Source organism: Odocoileus virginianus, chromosome 19 (genome assembly GCF_023699985.2).
Source record: "Odocoileus virginianus isolate 20LAN1187 ecotype Illinois chromosome 19, Ovbor_1.2, whole genome shotgun sequence".
Taxonomy (NCBI): domain Eukaryota; kingdom Metazoa; phylum Chordata; class Mammalia; order Artiodactyla; family Cervidae; genus Odocoileus; species Odocoileus virginianus.
Window position 1 is genome coordinate 14494907 of NC_069692.1, and position 17165 is coordinate 14512071.

Below are 17165 nucleotides of genomic sequence, written 5' to 3' on the forward strand. Positions count from 1 at the left end.
GACTGTAAGTTCCATGAGCAGGGACTTTATCCGTGTCTCTCCTTGCTACAGACACAATGTGTATCACAGAGCCTGTGACACAGGAGGATTTCAATGTCTTAACTCTTATCCAATAAATACTTTCCAAACTGAAAGAAGCTGGATGTCAAGCATTCAAACTGGAGGGTGATGAAGTTAAAGCAATTTATCCTGTGAAGAAAAAAATTCTTTACAGAAAAGTTATTGTAAAATCGCACGAAATATACAAATGTTGAGGTACATCCTAATAATATTAAGTACACACCAAAGCTCTTCAGACAGCATAGAGTCTACACATTTAGCATTTGCTAAACATAATGTTCTATTAAAACACACATTGTACACACACACACATACACACGTATTACATATTGTTACTTTCCTTAACCACTTTGGTGGATCAGATGGTAAAGCGTCTGCTTGCAATGCAGGAGACCTGGGTTCAAACCCTGGGTCAGGAGGATCCCCTGGAGAAGGAAACAGCAACCCACTCCAGTACTCTTGCCTGGAAAATCCCACGGGCGGAGGAGCCTGATAGGCTACAGTCCATGAGGTCGCAAAGTCAGACACGACTGAGCAACTTCACTTTCTTTCTTTCTTTCATGGCAATTTTAATAAAATATTTTAAATTGCAGTGCACTATTCAACCTGGGATTAAGTTTCTAGTTTGTTTTTATCATGTACTACAGATGTTAGATTTGTCCAATTATGAATGCTGCTGGCTCCATATGCAGAGAAATTCCTCAATAAAATAAGACAGAAAGAAACAATTTCTGATTAAGATTTTTTTGGTGTTTAATTGTCCCAAGTATACTGTTGTTTTAGTCCAGACTTTCCTTTTGGCCTCTTGTACAAAACAACAGGGTTATTTGCGCGTGATTGGTTATTGAATTGGTCTTTTTCAACTACAATAGAGGAAGCTATCTGTCATTAACTCATAGTACATCTTAGTCTCCAGGCTCTGCTGTCTTTCAATGAATAACTTTTTCCCATGAAAACCTGTAGCTTAACTTTAATTATCCAGGTATCATTTACTCATTTATTATGCATTTACAATATTGTGCTATACCTTAGTGTTTGAAAGACTAGATTTTTGGACAGAAATGGATTCCAATTGCACTTCCTGTGATTTACTAGTTCCGTGACCAACTGGAGGCTATTTAAATGTCCTAAGATTTTGTTCCCTTACTTGTGAAATGGGGAAAATACCATCTACATCATACAGATGTACTAAGGATCAAGTGCAATAATGCATAATCCCCACCATTAATTCTGGCAAATAGTATATGGTAGCAGTTAAAGAAATGACTTATAGAATACTACTGCCTGTGTTCCAATATTAGCATTGTGGTTTTGTAGCTATGGAACATGTAGAAGTTACTTACCTTCTCTGTATCAGGGTTTCCTCATCAATAAGATGGATACAGTATCACCTTATTAGTTGTTTAGGAAAGCAAAGGAGTTGATATATATAAAACATTAGGCAGGGTTTGACAGGTAGTAACAATAGATGCTGAATATTATTTAATTAAGTGGAAGCACATATTACCCATAATCTAATGAGCTTTGTATTCTTTCACTTGATTATGCTATCTCTCCACAAATTTACACAGAACATAATCTTCTTCCTATCATGCTCAGTTGCACAGTCAAGTCCAACTCTTTGAGACCCCATGGACTGCAGCCTGCCAGGCTCCTCTGTCGAGGGGATTTTACAGGTGAGAATACTGAAGTGGGTTGCCATTTCTTCTCCCTATACAAGAAGCTGAATTCACCCGAAGGAATAGCTATCTATGACCCATTTGTGAAGGAATGATTTTTTCCCCTTCTCAATCTAAAAATGACATAAAACTGGAAAAGAAAATGAAGGAAAGGTGAAATCTAGAAACAGTTTTCTCCCATCCTTGATGGGGAACTGCTATTCCCTTCCAGAGAGAAGATAAAAATCATGTGAAACAACTCTCTTGATCTCGTTCTTCAGGAGTTTTCAAATAGAACCATATAAGCTTCACAGGATGCAAAACCTATACCAAACAAAGCGTGTCTGAAATTCCAATCTGCCCATGTCTGAAAATCCAATCAGCAAGAAACTTGGGGTTGGGGAAGTCATCATGCTATGAGCCAAGTCTGCAGGGGACATAATGGCCTAATTAATTGGAAAAGAGAAGCAGGATCCAAAAAGACTTCAAAAGGTGGATCGCCGGAACCAAATCTAACAAGATGATGTCAATCAATTAAAATAATGTGCTTAGAAGAAAGAGCTAAGTATAGAAATAGAGAATTATGAGGATAAAGGTCTAGAAGTAAGGAGACTAGTTTAAGGAGCTCAGTATGAGTCAGCAATGCACCCTGGCTGCCTGAACGACCGAGACAGTGACAACAATAAACAAAGGAAACCAATGAAGTCTACACTGCAAAGTCAGGGATTCTGGAATCTCAACGGAAGCAGCGATAGCATCAGATGTCACCTCTACCTTTCCAAACACTGCACTTAGAAGGGGCCACTGACAGACACAGAGAACTGCTTCATTCCTCTGACTGGTACTTCGTGAGCATCCTTTGTGCACCACACTCTACTCCAGGCACTGAAGATTCAGGAGAGAACAGGATAGACAAAGCCACTGAAGTCTCCCTGAAGCTTACATGGCAGGATGAAAGGGATAAATAATTAAATCAAATCAATTATTTCACAGGCTAATAATGAGCTATAAAGAAAATAAAGGAGATGATTGATTGGAAGTGGCTAGAATACAGAGTAGAGCTTATTAAGACCTGGTGACTAACCAAAAGACCTTCTGGAGGAGGTGACCTCTGACTGGGGCCAGCCAATCGAAGATAGAGGAAAAGGGCATTCCAAGCAGAGGCTGAAGAAGAATAAAGAAAAATGCTGTGTCTGAAAGGTGGAGAGAAAAGGGAGATAAACTTGGAGGAAAGAGGTAGGGAGAGGCAGATTATGCAGCATATTGTAAGTCACAATATGAAATTGATTGCATGCATTGTATAATTAATAGTCATTTAAAAATTCAAAGCAGAGAAGTGAAATGATCCGATTTACATTTTAAAAATACTATTTTGATTGACACACAGATAATAAATGGAGAAGGATTAGGGTAGAGGCAAAGACAGCAGGTAAGAAATTTTGGAGGAAGTGCAGGTGATGAGGATACAGCTAAGGCCGCAGAGGGTACGGAGAGAAGAATGCTCAGAGGAAGGGACTGCACTAGTTAACAAGTCACAGAAGGAGGGGCTGAAGGAAATGAGCATCGCTAGCTGGCAAGGGAAAAAACCTGAGGACACCTATGAGAGCTGTCTCTAAATCCTCCGATAGCTCAGTTCTAGCGTGAAGGCACCCTGTGTCATGCTGTTACAGAAGAGTGGAAAAGAGTTATATTCACAACGTGGAAGACTCTGTACCTCATAGACTGGAATCCTGTTCCATTACATATAGACTATGCGACTTGGGGGATACAAATATCTGTTTAATAGGGTTGCTATGAAACCTAAATGAATTTTACCAAAAAAAAGTACCTCATAAAGGCTTAACTCAGGGATTCCCTGGTAGCTCAGCTGCTAAAGAATCTGCCTGCAATGCAGGAGACCCTGGTTCAATTTCTGCTTTGGGAAGTCCCCCTGGAGAAGGGATAGGCTACCCACTCCAGTATTCTTGGGCTTCCTGGCGGCTCATACGGTAAAGAATTCACCTGCAATGCAGGAGACCTGGGCTCGATCCCTGGGACTGGGAAGATTCCCCTGGAGGAGGGCATGACAACCTACTCCCGTATTCTTGCCTGGAGAATTCCCATGGACAGAGGAGCCTGGCAGGCCACAGTCCATGGGGTCGCAAAGAGTCGGACATGACTGAACAGCTAAGCACAGTACACAAGCGCCTAACTCATGAGAAGTTGGTAATAAATGATAGATTGTAATAATTATCATTATCAGGATTTTTATTTTTATCAGAAGGAACCTATTCTTAGGCAATGACTTTTAACCATTTTTTTCTTAGAAAACTTTGAGAATGTGATGAAACATGCCTTCTCTCCAGAAAAAAATGCACCATATACACAAACACACACACATATATGTGTGTGTATATGTTAGCCACTCATTAGTGTCTGACTATTTGCGACCCCATGGACTAGCCCACCAGGCTCCTCCATCCATGGAATTCTCCAGGCAAGAATACTGGAGTGGGTTGCCATGCCCTTCTCCAGGTGTCCTGCACTGTAGACAGAATCTCTACCCTCCTAGCCACTGGGGAAATATACACACACACACACACACACACACACATATATATATGTATACATACATATACACACACACAGTTTTTAACACAACTTTTAGCACTTAATAGACTCCTTTGAGAGCCCATTAATGAACCCTTTTAGTAGAGCATAAAACTCAAATTAGGAAGAATTGTTTTAAAGGGAAATGAGTTGAGAAGCCCAAACTTCATTTAAACATAATCTTGTCGATTAATGGAGAAATTAAAGCTGGAGATGTCACTGACTGTCCCATTTTGTCCAAGTTGTTGTGGAGAAATCTGGGAGAGAAAGGCATCACAGACACACACACACTCACACACACACACACACACACACCCCAGCACCAGCAACAGCAACAAATAAAAGAGGCCAGTCTAAAACAACAGGGTTGTCACTGCATGAGTCGGTGGTAACTGAAAGACCACAAGACTGTCATCAGAGAAGGATGTAAGACAACGCTGGGGATGACATGTAAGATGCTCTTGGGTCCTCCCTGAACTAATAGGTGAAGAAAACTTGTAGGAGCTGTGGTTTCTGTATTTCCAGGATGGGAAATCAACCAAGAAATAATATTTGTTGCCATTATCCAAATGAAGCCTGGGCTGGTACAGCCTGGGGTAGCATGAGAATTAGAAGTCTCTGGTTTGCTACAGAACGCAAACACAGAGTCAGTTCTGCATTTGCATCTGTCTAGCAACCCCCCTGCCCTCAATCACCAGTAGACTATGGCAGGACATATGTTTTATACACACTGAATCCAAAACATTTAGGAAAGCTTCTATTACAGAGCATGTGTTGAATAAATACACATTCATTGAGAGAAAACAGGCCTAATAACACCATAGAGTCAAAGCAGAAAATTAGATATTCTCAACACTGAATTCTGTAAAGATTAAAGCCGTAGGGAAACAGAAGGTTTTGCCCCAGGAATGGCTAGATAGAAATGTTTAAACAGAAACCTGGCACAGATACTGAAAAAGGAACAGAAGCTTTGAATGATAATGTTTGAAGTGTGTGTGTATGCATGTGCTTGCTATGGATCCCTTTCTTCAAATGAAATCTTACACAGAAGTCCAAAACAATTGTTTAGATAGTCTCACCACAGTGGAGAGGGGCACCGTCCCCACACCACCCCACTTGCCCTGAGACACAACCAGAACCTGAAAGTACCGTTTGAAAAGCCACTGGATTGGGCGACTTCTAAGAAGCCAGCTAGACTCTCTATGAATCTGGAGCAGAACTCTGAGCTGAGGTTACCTCGAATGACTTTATCTTTGACTCAAAACTCCTAGACATCCAAACACAGGAGCATGAAAGGCTTTAAAATCCCACCAAGTATCTACTTTAGAAAAATATAAAATCTGGAGTTGCATCAAGCATCCCCACCCTGGCCCGGCCCACTTCCCAGGTACCCCCAGCTCACCTCTTCATGGACTTGGGGGAGAGCTCCTTCTCTACCTCCTTGACAGGCATGCTATAGGAGTCCACATTGTATTCACTGTCATCATCATACTCATGGTCCAGCAGTGTTCTTGCCCAGGTGCCCATGTCGTAAGGGGGAAGCATTCCTCCAAACTCAGAGGGCAGAATCTCAGGATGAATTAGTTGGTGTAGACTGTTCAGGTTGTTACCATGCAAAAATATCTACAAACACAAGAAGAGGGTGGGGAAAACACACAGAGAAGAATAAATATCAGGTAGATGCCAGGGACTGGGGTAGGGTAGGAGGAGGGATTGAGGATAGAAGGACCCAAAACAAGAGTTTTCCATGTCTGTTAACATATTTAAGCCTCTCTTCTACTCTGTGAAACAGGCAGGCTGGTATCATAATCCTAATATTTCATATAAAAATCCTGAGGCTCAGGGACTTTAAGTAGCTTCTAGAAGGTCAGATCATTTTTAAAGAACTAGAACTGGAAATTTCGTTTCCTGCTTCAAAGCTGAGAACATGAGCAGAATCTAATGTGCCTACTTCGATCTGTACATCATCCTGGTGTTAGTTGTGCAAAGCTGATGATGAGCATAATGAACGCTATTAAAACAGACTTTTCTCATGAGGAACTCATCAACTGCTGAGCCCATTCAAGTTATTGAACCCCAAAGCTGTCACCAGTATGGCTTTGTCGTTATGATCAATAAAAATAAGAATACGGTAACCACTAAATTACTGCTTTATAATGCAAAGTATGTGATGTAAATAAAAGTAGATTAGCATCATCACAATGAAAGGTTGACTGAGAGTCACATCCCAAAGGAGTTATGTCCTGTAATGTTGCCAGCATCTTCTCTGCTACAGATTTCCATGCTTCTCATTCAAATCGTAAATGGAATGAGTTGCAACTGTAAAGCTGTGTGTATATGTTAATCATTGTTATTACTGGCTACACAGAGCTTTTTGTTAATTTGGAGGACCACTTAAGCTACATAGTCAAGATGCGTTTCTCCCTAAATAGCCACCCCTTTTCTCTTCTTTTATATCAATCTCAAAACTGCAGATCAGCCTTCTCGAATAAAGTACTACTGTCATCTTATATAGATTTATATATTTATTTAAAGATTATAGCTTATAAGTGGCTTAGAAATAATCTCATATTTCAGGTTCAAGATGAATGAGCTAAGACATTCATCTTGATTTCCATACTTTTAGAATCCACTTAAATAAATATTTTGGAAAACAAAGACTATGTGTGCATGTTCTTAGTCACTCAGTCATGTCCAACTCTGTAGTCCACCAGGCTCCTCGGTCCATGGGATTTTCCAGGCAAGAGTACTGGAGTGGGGTGCCATTTCCTTCTCCAGGGGATCTTCCCGACCCAGGGATTGAAGCCGGGTCTCCCGCATTGCAGGCAGACGCTTTACCATCTGATCTACCAGGGAAGCCCTAGTCTATTTCAAATAAAATGAGAAGAATGGGAATCACCAATCAACAAGTAATACTAATAAATTATGGAAGGGTATAAAAGCATGTGAGAGAAGGTACTGGCCAAAACGATCACAGCACGTGGCTGGTGGAATACATAATATTACAGAGGTGGAAAATACTTTCTGACCCAAGTTAAATCAGGTTATTTGCAAATTTTCCACCTTCCCGCTCCTATTTACAGAGCACAACAGCCTAGGAAAACACACACACCCCTATAATTTTCCTGGGAAGATGAAATTCTAGTGCCTGAAATCCCTACTTTATTAGGTATACAAACTTTCTTTCATCAGACATGTTGCTTCACATCAGAAACCTTCTCTTTCAAGTCATGCAAGAGTTATGGTGATAAATCCATAGAAAAGTAAATGTAATTCACACTACTTCTTCTCTTTTTGCCAACACTCTGCTACCTCCTCCCTCAACATCACTCTCAGCTTTGGCCTTATTTCCTCTTTCCCAGAAAAAAAACAGGGCAACCAGATGAGATCCACCCACTAGCATCTGTGTCCATATGCTTTGCCTTTGCTCTCAGCACAATGGAAGAATACACTCTACAAAGGCCAACCCCTCCACCTGTGCACTAGAATTCATCCTCTCTTCCACTCAGTTATATTTCCCAAGCAATTATCTCTTGTCTCTCTCACATCATCAGATTTCCTCTTTGTTCTGCATGTTTTCCATCAAAGAACAAACATAGCAACTCTACTCTTGCTTCCCCCTCCCCATACAGATACATTAAACCTATCTTGATCCTGCTTCTATTTCTAGTTATTATCCTATTTTCTCCTTCCTCTTACTGCAAAACTCAACAAAGGAATTATCTATATTCATTGCCCAAGTACATTTGTCCCATTTTTCCTGAATCCAATCCAAATAGGTTTGCCTCCCACCACTACAACGGAAATAGCTCTTGTCAAGATCCTTCTCACTGCTAAATTCAGTGTCGAATAATTCTGTATCCTTATTTTTCTTAAACTCTCAGTAGCACTGGGTAGAGTAGATGATTCTCCTCAATGAAAATTTTCTCCCAGGATCTCTTGGTTTCCTATTATCTGATAGATGCCTTCTTCAGTCCATTTTGCTGGTTGTTCCACTTCTGCAATATCTTAACATCAGAGAGCTTCAGGCTTCAGTTCTTGGATTTATTATCTTCTCTATCTGCACTCAGGTAATTTGGAAATCAACCCTGAATTGGAAGGGCTGATGCTGAAGCTGAAACTCCAATCCTTTGGCCACCTGATTCGAAGAGCCCACTCATTGGAAAAGACCCTGATACTGGGAAACACTGAGGGCAGGAGGAGAAGAGGATAACAGAGGATGAGATGGTCGGATGGCATCACCAACTCAATGGACATCAGTTTGAGCAAACTCTGGGAAACTGAAGGACAGGGAAGGCTCACGTGCTGCCATTCATGGGGTCACAAAGAATCAGACATGACTTAGTACTGAACAAATACATGGTTTAAATATCGTCCTATACACCGAAAATGTGTATCCTGAATCCAGATCTCTCTTTTGAACTCCATATTACTGCTTTTACTCTCTGTGTCACACCTCCACTTAAATGATCAATGGGCACCTCAAACATGTCATATTCAAAACAGAACTTATAACTTTCTCCCCTAAATCAGATTCTCCTTATTTTCAAGGTCAGCTAATGGTACAAATATGCTTCTAGTTACTCAGGCCAAAACCTCTGACTCATCTTTTACTTCTCTCATTGAGTTGTCAGTAAATTCTTTTGGTACTACCTCCAAAATCTATCCTGAACTCAAACATCTGAACAACTCCACTGTTACAACCCTAACTCAATTCCTATCACCCTTTCCACTGTATTACTGCACTAGCCTCCTAGCTGCTCTCCTTACCTTCACTCTTGCCACCAGGACGCTACTCTCAACACAGCAGCCAGAAGGACCGTGTCAAAACATCAGCCAGGTTATATTAGTCTGCTCACAATCCCCCATTGGCTTCTCCTTTCTCTTGGAGTAAATCCTTTAAGATCCTCTATGAACACTTTCAGTGAAACATCTCCTGCGACTCATCTGCTGGAGCATCCATACACACATTTGTCTCATCTTATTGAAGTTTTACTACATTCTCCCCCTTATATATTTTTCTTCCTCCATTTCACTCAAGAAGTCTGGTCCTTAGGGGCTCTTTTGCCTCAGATTACCTTACAATTATACTTAGGCTGAATTTTTTAATTAAAAATTTTTAAAGCTTAAGATTTTATTTTCCTAAACTGTGCCATTAAAGAGATTATGGTAGGAGACCATAATTATAGGAAGAGGAAGGTAAAATATTTTTAAGAATTAGCAAGGAGTAGAAGAGAAAGTCCATGATACTGAGGAAGAAGTAGAAGCTGTGACAACTAGTAGGAAAATCAGTTTCCTGTCAGCTCTTGGGGTCTGGCAGGACCACGTCCATGGACCAGCTAAAAAGTTCACTGGGATAGCGGATTGAAACCTAGTCATTGGATTCTAACATCAATAAAGATGCTTGGGCCCAAAAAGAGACCTTAATTCAAGAAACTAATATTAGTTTGAACAGTGAACACATCAAAAGTGGCCATGATGGATTGTAAATTTGGCTATACACGAAATAATCCAGACATTGGTGAAATTTTGAGAAGGGATCTCTGTAACACTTAAGGTGGACATTCCCATCAGCCCAGCATGTTGGAAACTCAAAGTCTGCTTTAATTTAAGAAACTGAAGAACTAAATGTCCATTTGTAAAAGATGATTCACAACTTTTCTTTAGGTTTTCTTTTACCAGCTTTTCAGAACATAAATTTATAGCATCTGCATTATAAGGTGCTTGAGTAATACTGTAAGGCTGAATCACGTGGGATTCCAGGAAGGAAATATAACAATAATGCATTTTGCATTGATTATATAAGCAGAAATTAAGGGTGTTTTAATTTATTATTTTCTCATACAAAAATTCCTAAATCATGTAGTTTTCATTAAAATGGTAAAATTCAAATGCTTCACTTCCATCTAGAATAGTGCCCGCAATGTCTTCTTCTAGGCATTGTCAAAATCATCAAATTCCACCAAATAACTCCCAAACCTAGAGCTTTCCTCGTTTTATAGATTTGACACTCTCCAGTCTTTTCAACAGAGCAGAATCATGTCAAAATAATGTCACAACAAGTCAACCCTGAACTCAGTCTTTTAAATGCTACTCATTTCACTCTGACTGAAAGCCCAGATCTGATGGCAGTGTGCAAGGCCCTCCAAGAGCTGGCACACCACGTTCCCACCCATCCAACGCCCTACTATCCTCTCTAATAGCTCATTCAGCTCCAACATTTCTGGCCTCCTTGTGTGCTAACTCGCTTCAGTTGTGTCCAGCTCTTTGGACCCTATGGGCTGTAGCCCACCAGGCTCCTCTGTCCATGGGATTCTCCAGGCAAGAATACTGGAGTGGGTTGCCATGCCCTCCTCCAGGGATCTTCCTGGCCCAGGGATTGAACTCATGTCTCTTATGTCTCCTACACTGGTAGGCAGGTTCTTTACCACTAGTGCCACCTGGGAAGGCCTCCTGCTCTTTGCCAAATATTCCAGGCTTGTTTCTACCCAAGAACCACTGCCTCTGCTACTCCTGAACCTGGAACAGTCTTCCCAGTAAATCCGCATTTTCAGTTCTACTATCTCCTAGCTGAGATTTAGAGCAAATGGTTTCACTTTCCATGCCTCATTTTCCCATCTATAAAAGGAGAAAAATAATAATGCTTACCCTAAAGCCTTGTTGGAAGGACTAAATGAGTTAACATATTGAAAGCACTTAGAACAGCATGTGGTGTAGAGTGATTGCTACATTAGCGTTCACTGGTATAATTTGTACTAAAAACCCCAGCAGGTACTTTGGATCACCTGATCATCCCTTCACAAAAGATTGCTTGAAAGTGTTATTTCTGAGGCATGTCAATCCATTGTTTTGAACTGTAAATTGTAAATCAACTTGATTTACAAATACTCATTGGAAGGACTGATGCTGAAGCTGAAACTCCAATATTCTGGCTACCTGATACGAAGAGCTGATTCATTGGAAAAGACTCTGATGCTGGCAAAGATTGAGAGCAGGAAAAGAAGGGGGCAACAGAAGATGAGATGGTTGGATGGCATCATTGACTCAATGGACAGGAGTTTGAGCAAACTCCGGGAGATACTGAAGGACAGGGAAGCCTGGCATGCTGCAGTCCATGGAGTCACAAAGAGTCAGATATGACTTAGCGGCTGAACAACAACAAATTAACTTGAATCTTGGTGATAGAAATAATTCCTGATATAAATTATCATTGTCTACAGAATTCTTCTCCTAAATTACTAAAACATATTCAACAAATTCATAAGCAGAAAACTCTCTGTTCACAAATGTTTGAAACCAACACACACCTAAAACAATGACTTCACTTTCACACTTACAGTAAGGCTTTATGGCACTAAACTACCCAAAGTGCCTTCTCATTCACTGAGAAATATGGGAAATTATCTTCTGCATGGATTTAGAAGTAACTATATTTTACTGTGGAACTAATCATTTGAAAATTGGTCACAGCACAGTGGTAAAAATATCTCTAAATGCAAAGCTATTTGGATTCAAATGTTAACTCTACAACTTTACAGCTGTGTAAATGAGTAAGCAAGTTATTTATCCATCCTAAAACTTACTTTCCTCAGCTTTGAAATAGAAAATGATGCTACTAATCATACTTTTCAGAGATGTTTGCAGGATAAGATGAAATAATGTATATTAAATGCACTTTAAAATCATCATAATGATTAATGTGTTCGGTATTGTAGTTTGGGGGCTTCCCAGGTGCCACATTGGTAAAGAACCCCCTCTGCCAAGGCAGGAGACACAAGAGATGCAGGTTCCACCCCTGGGTCAGGAAGATCCCCTGGAGGAGGAAATGGAAATCTGCTTCGTATTCTTGTCCAAAAAAGTTCCATGGACAGAGGAGCCTGGTGGGCTACAGTCCATGGAGTCATAAAGAGTCGGACACAGCTGAGTGATTGAGCACATGCACTGTGTTAAATGAGTTACATAAATTTTTATATTCTCAGGAAAATGATTATTTTGGAACATCCTTTGAATATCCTAGTTGTTGGATAAAACTAAATCTTGGAATTCAATTAATCTGTAATTTAAAGAAATATTAAAATTTCTACACATGGACATTCTGTCTGTAATGTATGATTGCTCATGACAATCACTACAAAATTATATTAAATATCACAAAATTCACCATATATAATGCAATACATATTGTGAAATAACTAACACCCATTTATCAACATATAAAAAACTTCTGTCTAAACGCTGCTTGAAACTAAGTGTACCAATAACAATACAGTAACATGGCATAATTTTTTTTTTTTTTTACTTTTAAACTGAGGCTTTAATATATGATGAATGTGCTAAAATGTTTCTCCCCATTTGTGGAAAAGCAAGAGAGTTAGTTTTTAAATATTTCTTTCACAGATACACTGTTCAGCATTAATCACAAGGTTTTAAATTTTGTAAAATATCTTTTATGTTAAATAGTTATATTCAGTATAGAAGCACACTTTTGCTGTAGCAAGCATTATACACACAGTATGCATGAGAATTTATTGAATGGGAAGCAGAAAGGAAACAAACAAAAAAAAAAACAAAGAAGCAAACAAATACCCTTTTCCGAGTCTTCTCCTTCAGGAAAGGCCGGATCACGGTGTACAGGGCATGGATGTACCATGGTTGGTTAACAAAATGAATTCCTCCAAATCGTGCTGGAAAACTATCCTAGAGCAACACGGAGGGGGGAAAAAATCAAAACATGCTTTAAAACATTAAGAAGGTGAAGGGAAGCTTAAGGGAACAAATTTGTTATTTCACACACTTAAATGAGATTATCTGTATAGCAAAGGAGAAGAAGAAAAAAGAACCTTACTGCAATTAACACTGTAAATTTCACATGGAAACTGAAGGAATATGTAACAAAGCACATCTTTCTTAAGAACCGGTTGTTGATAGGAATTTCAGTGTTTTTAAGAGTGCCACATTTCAAGCTTGCAAATTCCTGACAGTCATTATAAACCAAGAAATATAAATAAAAGACCTGAAAAATTTGTTGCACAATGAATCTATGTTAGATATGTGAGTATTAAATTATATTTAAATTAAAATGTTTTATTAATTTTCAATGTAGACATCTATAATGCAAGGACTGTCACATATCAAACTCATTTTATTCTCTTTATTATCAACTTTACTATGAACACTCTCCTTATTCCAGCTACCAAAAAAATGAAATGTGCTTAAGCAAAATAAAAACCTGGAAGTGTAGTGTAAGAAAATTTGCACACGCATTTTGTCAGGTTAAATGGAACTCACATGCTCCATTCTCATCTTACAGGAGGAAAATGGGGCTATCACAAAGCCATCTTCTCTTTCAGTAAGAACTCTCCAGTCCAAGATTTGCATCTGAAGTGATGCAGAGGTGTTTTCTTCCTATCTGTGACTGAAAAATGCATCTCAAGTCCACCCCCAAATCTGAATAGAATCCTTAAATCAAACAGATTACACATTTGACAGTCCTAAGAGTCTGCATAAATGCACCTGATGGTTCAAAATTCCATGCTGAGCTGACTACAAAAGTCTCCTTTTAAAAATCCATCCACTAGAAGTCTCTCTTGAGTGGCATCATAGTAATTAACATATTTCTGGATACTCCATAGAGCATAAATAGGAACAAAAGAAAAGAAACGGAAATAATTGTAAATCTATTTTCTTAATTTAAATTTTCTCTTGAATAAGATTCAAAAGATTTGAAAACACTATTTTGTTTTTAGGGAACACATGAGCATTAAGGCCTTGGATGGCTCAGACAGTAAAGAATTAGCCTGCAATGCAGGAGACTTGGGTTTGATCCCCAGGTGGGAAAGATCCCCTGGAGAAGGGAATGGCTGGTGACTCCAGTATTCTTGCCTGGAGAATTCCAAGGACAGAAGTGCCTAGCAGGCTCCAGTCCATGGGGTTGCAAAGAGTCAGAAATGACTGAACAACTAACGCTTTCAATTTATGAGCATAAGAAATTAATTAGTGATTTTGTACATTGGCTTTTGAGTCAACAACCATTTTTTTGGAAAAGAAATTTCTATCTCTGAGAATAATACACTATGAAAACACCACGGTATTTCTAATAATAAATTGGTAAAATGTGTCTTATTCTATGTCAGTGTCTTACTTCTTTTATAAATTTGTGGTTTTCATTCATCAAAAGATTACTACAAAACAGAAACGAATCAAGTAGAAAAGAAGACATAGTTGTTTTTAAATCACGACATTTTTAAACATAAAAAGAAGATAAATAATGTATATACAGTAAAAAGAATACTAAAATGTGCCTTCCATTCAGCTTAAGAAATAGAATGTGCTGGTAACCTTGAAGTTTACTGTATTTTCATATTCTTTCACTTACCCACATTTTAAAATTTCATATTTTATTTCAAATATAAGCATTTCTTTTGCTTATATTTTATATTATAAATATTGTGAATATATAAATAGCATATTTATTAAATTTTGCATATTTTATTTATTTTTATATTTTATTATTTTGCTATGTGTGTTAGTTGCTCAGTCATGTCCGAATCTTTGAGAGACCATGAACTGTAGCTCACCAAGCTCCTCTCTCAAGCAAGAATACTACATATACAAATATACCTGGCTTTCCCTGGTGGCTCAGCAGTAAAAACCTGCCTGCAATGCAGGAGCTGCAGGAGATGCGAGTTAGATCCTTGGGTTGGGAAGATTCCCTAGAAGAGGGCATGGTAACCCACTCTAGTATTCTTACCTAGAGAATCCCATGGACAGAGGAGCCTGGTGGGCTACTGTCCATAGTGTCACAAAGAGTCGGACTCAACTGAAGTGACTTAGCAGGCGCCATGTAAACCTTATACAAATGTCACAGTGAATGTCATCACATAATGGTGTTACTGAGGTTTGTGGGATTTGAAATATAAACATTTTGTGCATAGCTACAGTTCACTGTTACTATCGTATAGCACACCATTGCATAGTTGCTCTTCAGTCGCTTAGTCGTGTCCAACTCTTTGTGACCCCATGCCAGGCTTTCCTGGCTTTCTCTATCTTCCAGAATTTGATCAAATTCATGTCCATCAAGTTAGTGACACTATATAACCATCTCATCCTCTGCAGCCTCCTTCCTGTCTTGAGCTCAGTCTTTCTGAGCATCAAGGTCTTTTCCAATGAGTCGGCTCTTCGCATCAGGTGGCCAAAGTATTGGAGCTTCAGCTTCAGCATTAGTCCTTCCAGTGAGTATTCAAGGTTGATCTCTTTTAAGATTGACTGGTTTGATCTCTATGTGACTCTCAGGAGTCTTCTCCAGCACCAGATTTTGAAAGCATCAATTCCTCGGCAATCAGCCTTCTTTATGGTCCAACTCTCACATCCATACATAAATACTGGAAAAACCATAGCTTTGACTTGATGGACCTTTGTTGGGAAAGTGATGTCTCTGCTTTTTATTATGCTGTCTAGGTTGGTCAAAGCTTTTCTTCAAGGAGCAAGTGTCTTTTAATTGTGTGGCTACAGTCACCATCTGCAGTGATTTTGGAGCCCAAGAATATAAAATCAGACACTGTTTCCACTTTTTCCCTATCTATTTGACATGAAGTGATAGGACTGGATGCCATGATCTTAGTTTTTTGAATGTTGAGTTTTAAGCCAGGTTTTTCACTCTCCCCTTTCACCTTTATCAAGAAGGTCTTTAGTTCCTCTTCTGTTAGAAGAGGTGAGATTAAATTGTACCAATTTATACTCTTCCTTCTACCAGTAATGCAGGAAAGTTCTGGCTATTCCTCATACACTTGGTATTGTCAATTTTCCTAATGCCAATCTAATGAGTATAAAATAGGTTCTCTTGGCACTTTAATTTGCTAGTTGCTTGGTCTTTGCTCATTGTAATTCCATCATTAATAACATTGTTTGATAGCATAACCATTTTACTCAGAGGTATTCTGCTTCTGAGTCCTTGAGGGCCTGTCTCTGCTGACCTTGTTCATGATATCTTGTTTACAGTGAGTTTATATTTGGCTACTATTAATCACTGGGAATCCTGAAAGAGCTATCTTGAGGATGCTTCTCTCCAGGCAAGATCTATATTAGCTCCTACCAGGTTCTATCAACCTAGTTTGGCTTTAATTTAATTTCTCATCTCACAGTTTCTCTGCCTGTAGAAGGTATGTATATGCAAATGTCAGACACATGAGACAATTATTACTTCAGACTATCAGGGAAGACTATTATCATCATCATTATCAATATTGATATTATTATTACTACTATTATTTTTATACCTGAATATGGAAGCAGCAGACTTCCCTGGTGGCTCAGCAGTAAGGAATCTGTCTGCAACGCAGGAGAAGCAGGAGATGAGGGTTTGATCCCTGGGTTGGGAAGATCCCCTGGAGAAGAACACGACAACCCACTCCAGTATTCTTGCCAGAAAAATCCCATGGACCGAGGAGCTTGGCAAGCTATTGTCCATGGGGTCGCAGAGAGTCGGACACAACTGAAGCAACTGAACAAGCACGCATGGGAGGGGCAGACAGGTTTCCTTGAAGGTTTCCTGGCCAGCTGGGATTTTCCCAGCACAACCTTCCCCTAAGGATGTAGCACTTGGAGGAATGCAGGTTCTCATCAGTCACCAACTTGCCCTCAGTGTGTGCAAGCCTCACGCCTGCTCCTGCCAACCCCAAAGCCCCAGCAACCATTACTCTCCAAAATTCTAGGTTCTTGTGTGTGTGTGTGCTCAGCTGCATCCAACTCTTTGCAGCCCCATGGAATGCAGCCCACCAGGTTCCTCTGCCCATGGAATTTTCCTAGGCAAGAACACTGGAGTGGGTTGCCATGCCCTCTTCCAGGAGATCTTTCCAACCC

The 17165-nt window shown here is 39.5% G+C and overlaps 1 protein-coding gene across 2 annotated transcripts in view; it reads right to left on the reverse strand.

Moving 5' to 3' along the window:
* Positions 1-17165, reverse strand: part of CLVS2 (clavesin 2) — an 88895-nt gene that overhangs the window by 17058 nt on the left and 54672 nt on the right. For both annotated transcript variants that reach the window (XM_020887636.2, XM_070449882.1), the window contains exons 4-5: positions 12894-13004; positions 5710-5930 (exon numbers count right to left, since the gene is read on the reverse strand). In XM_020887636.2, the coding sequence (XP_020743295.1) occupies positions 5710-5930; positions 12894-13004 (332 nt within the window). The remainder of the gene's footprint in view (positions 1-5709; positions 5931-12893; positions 13005-17165) is intronic.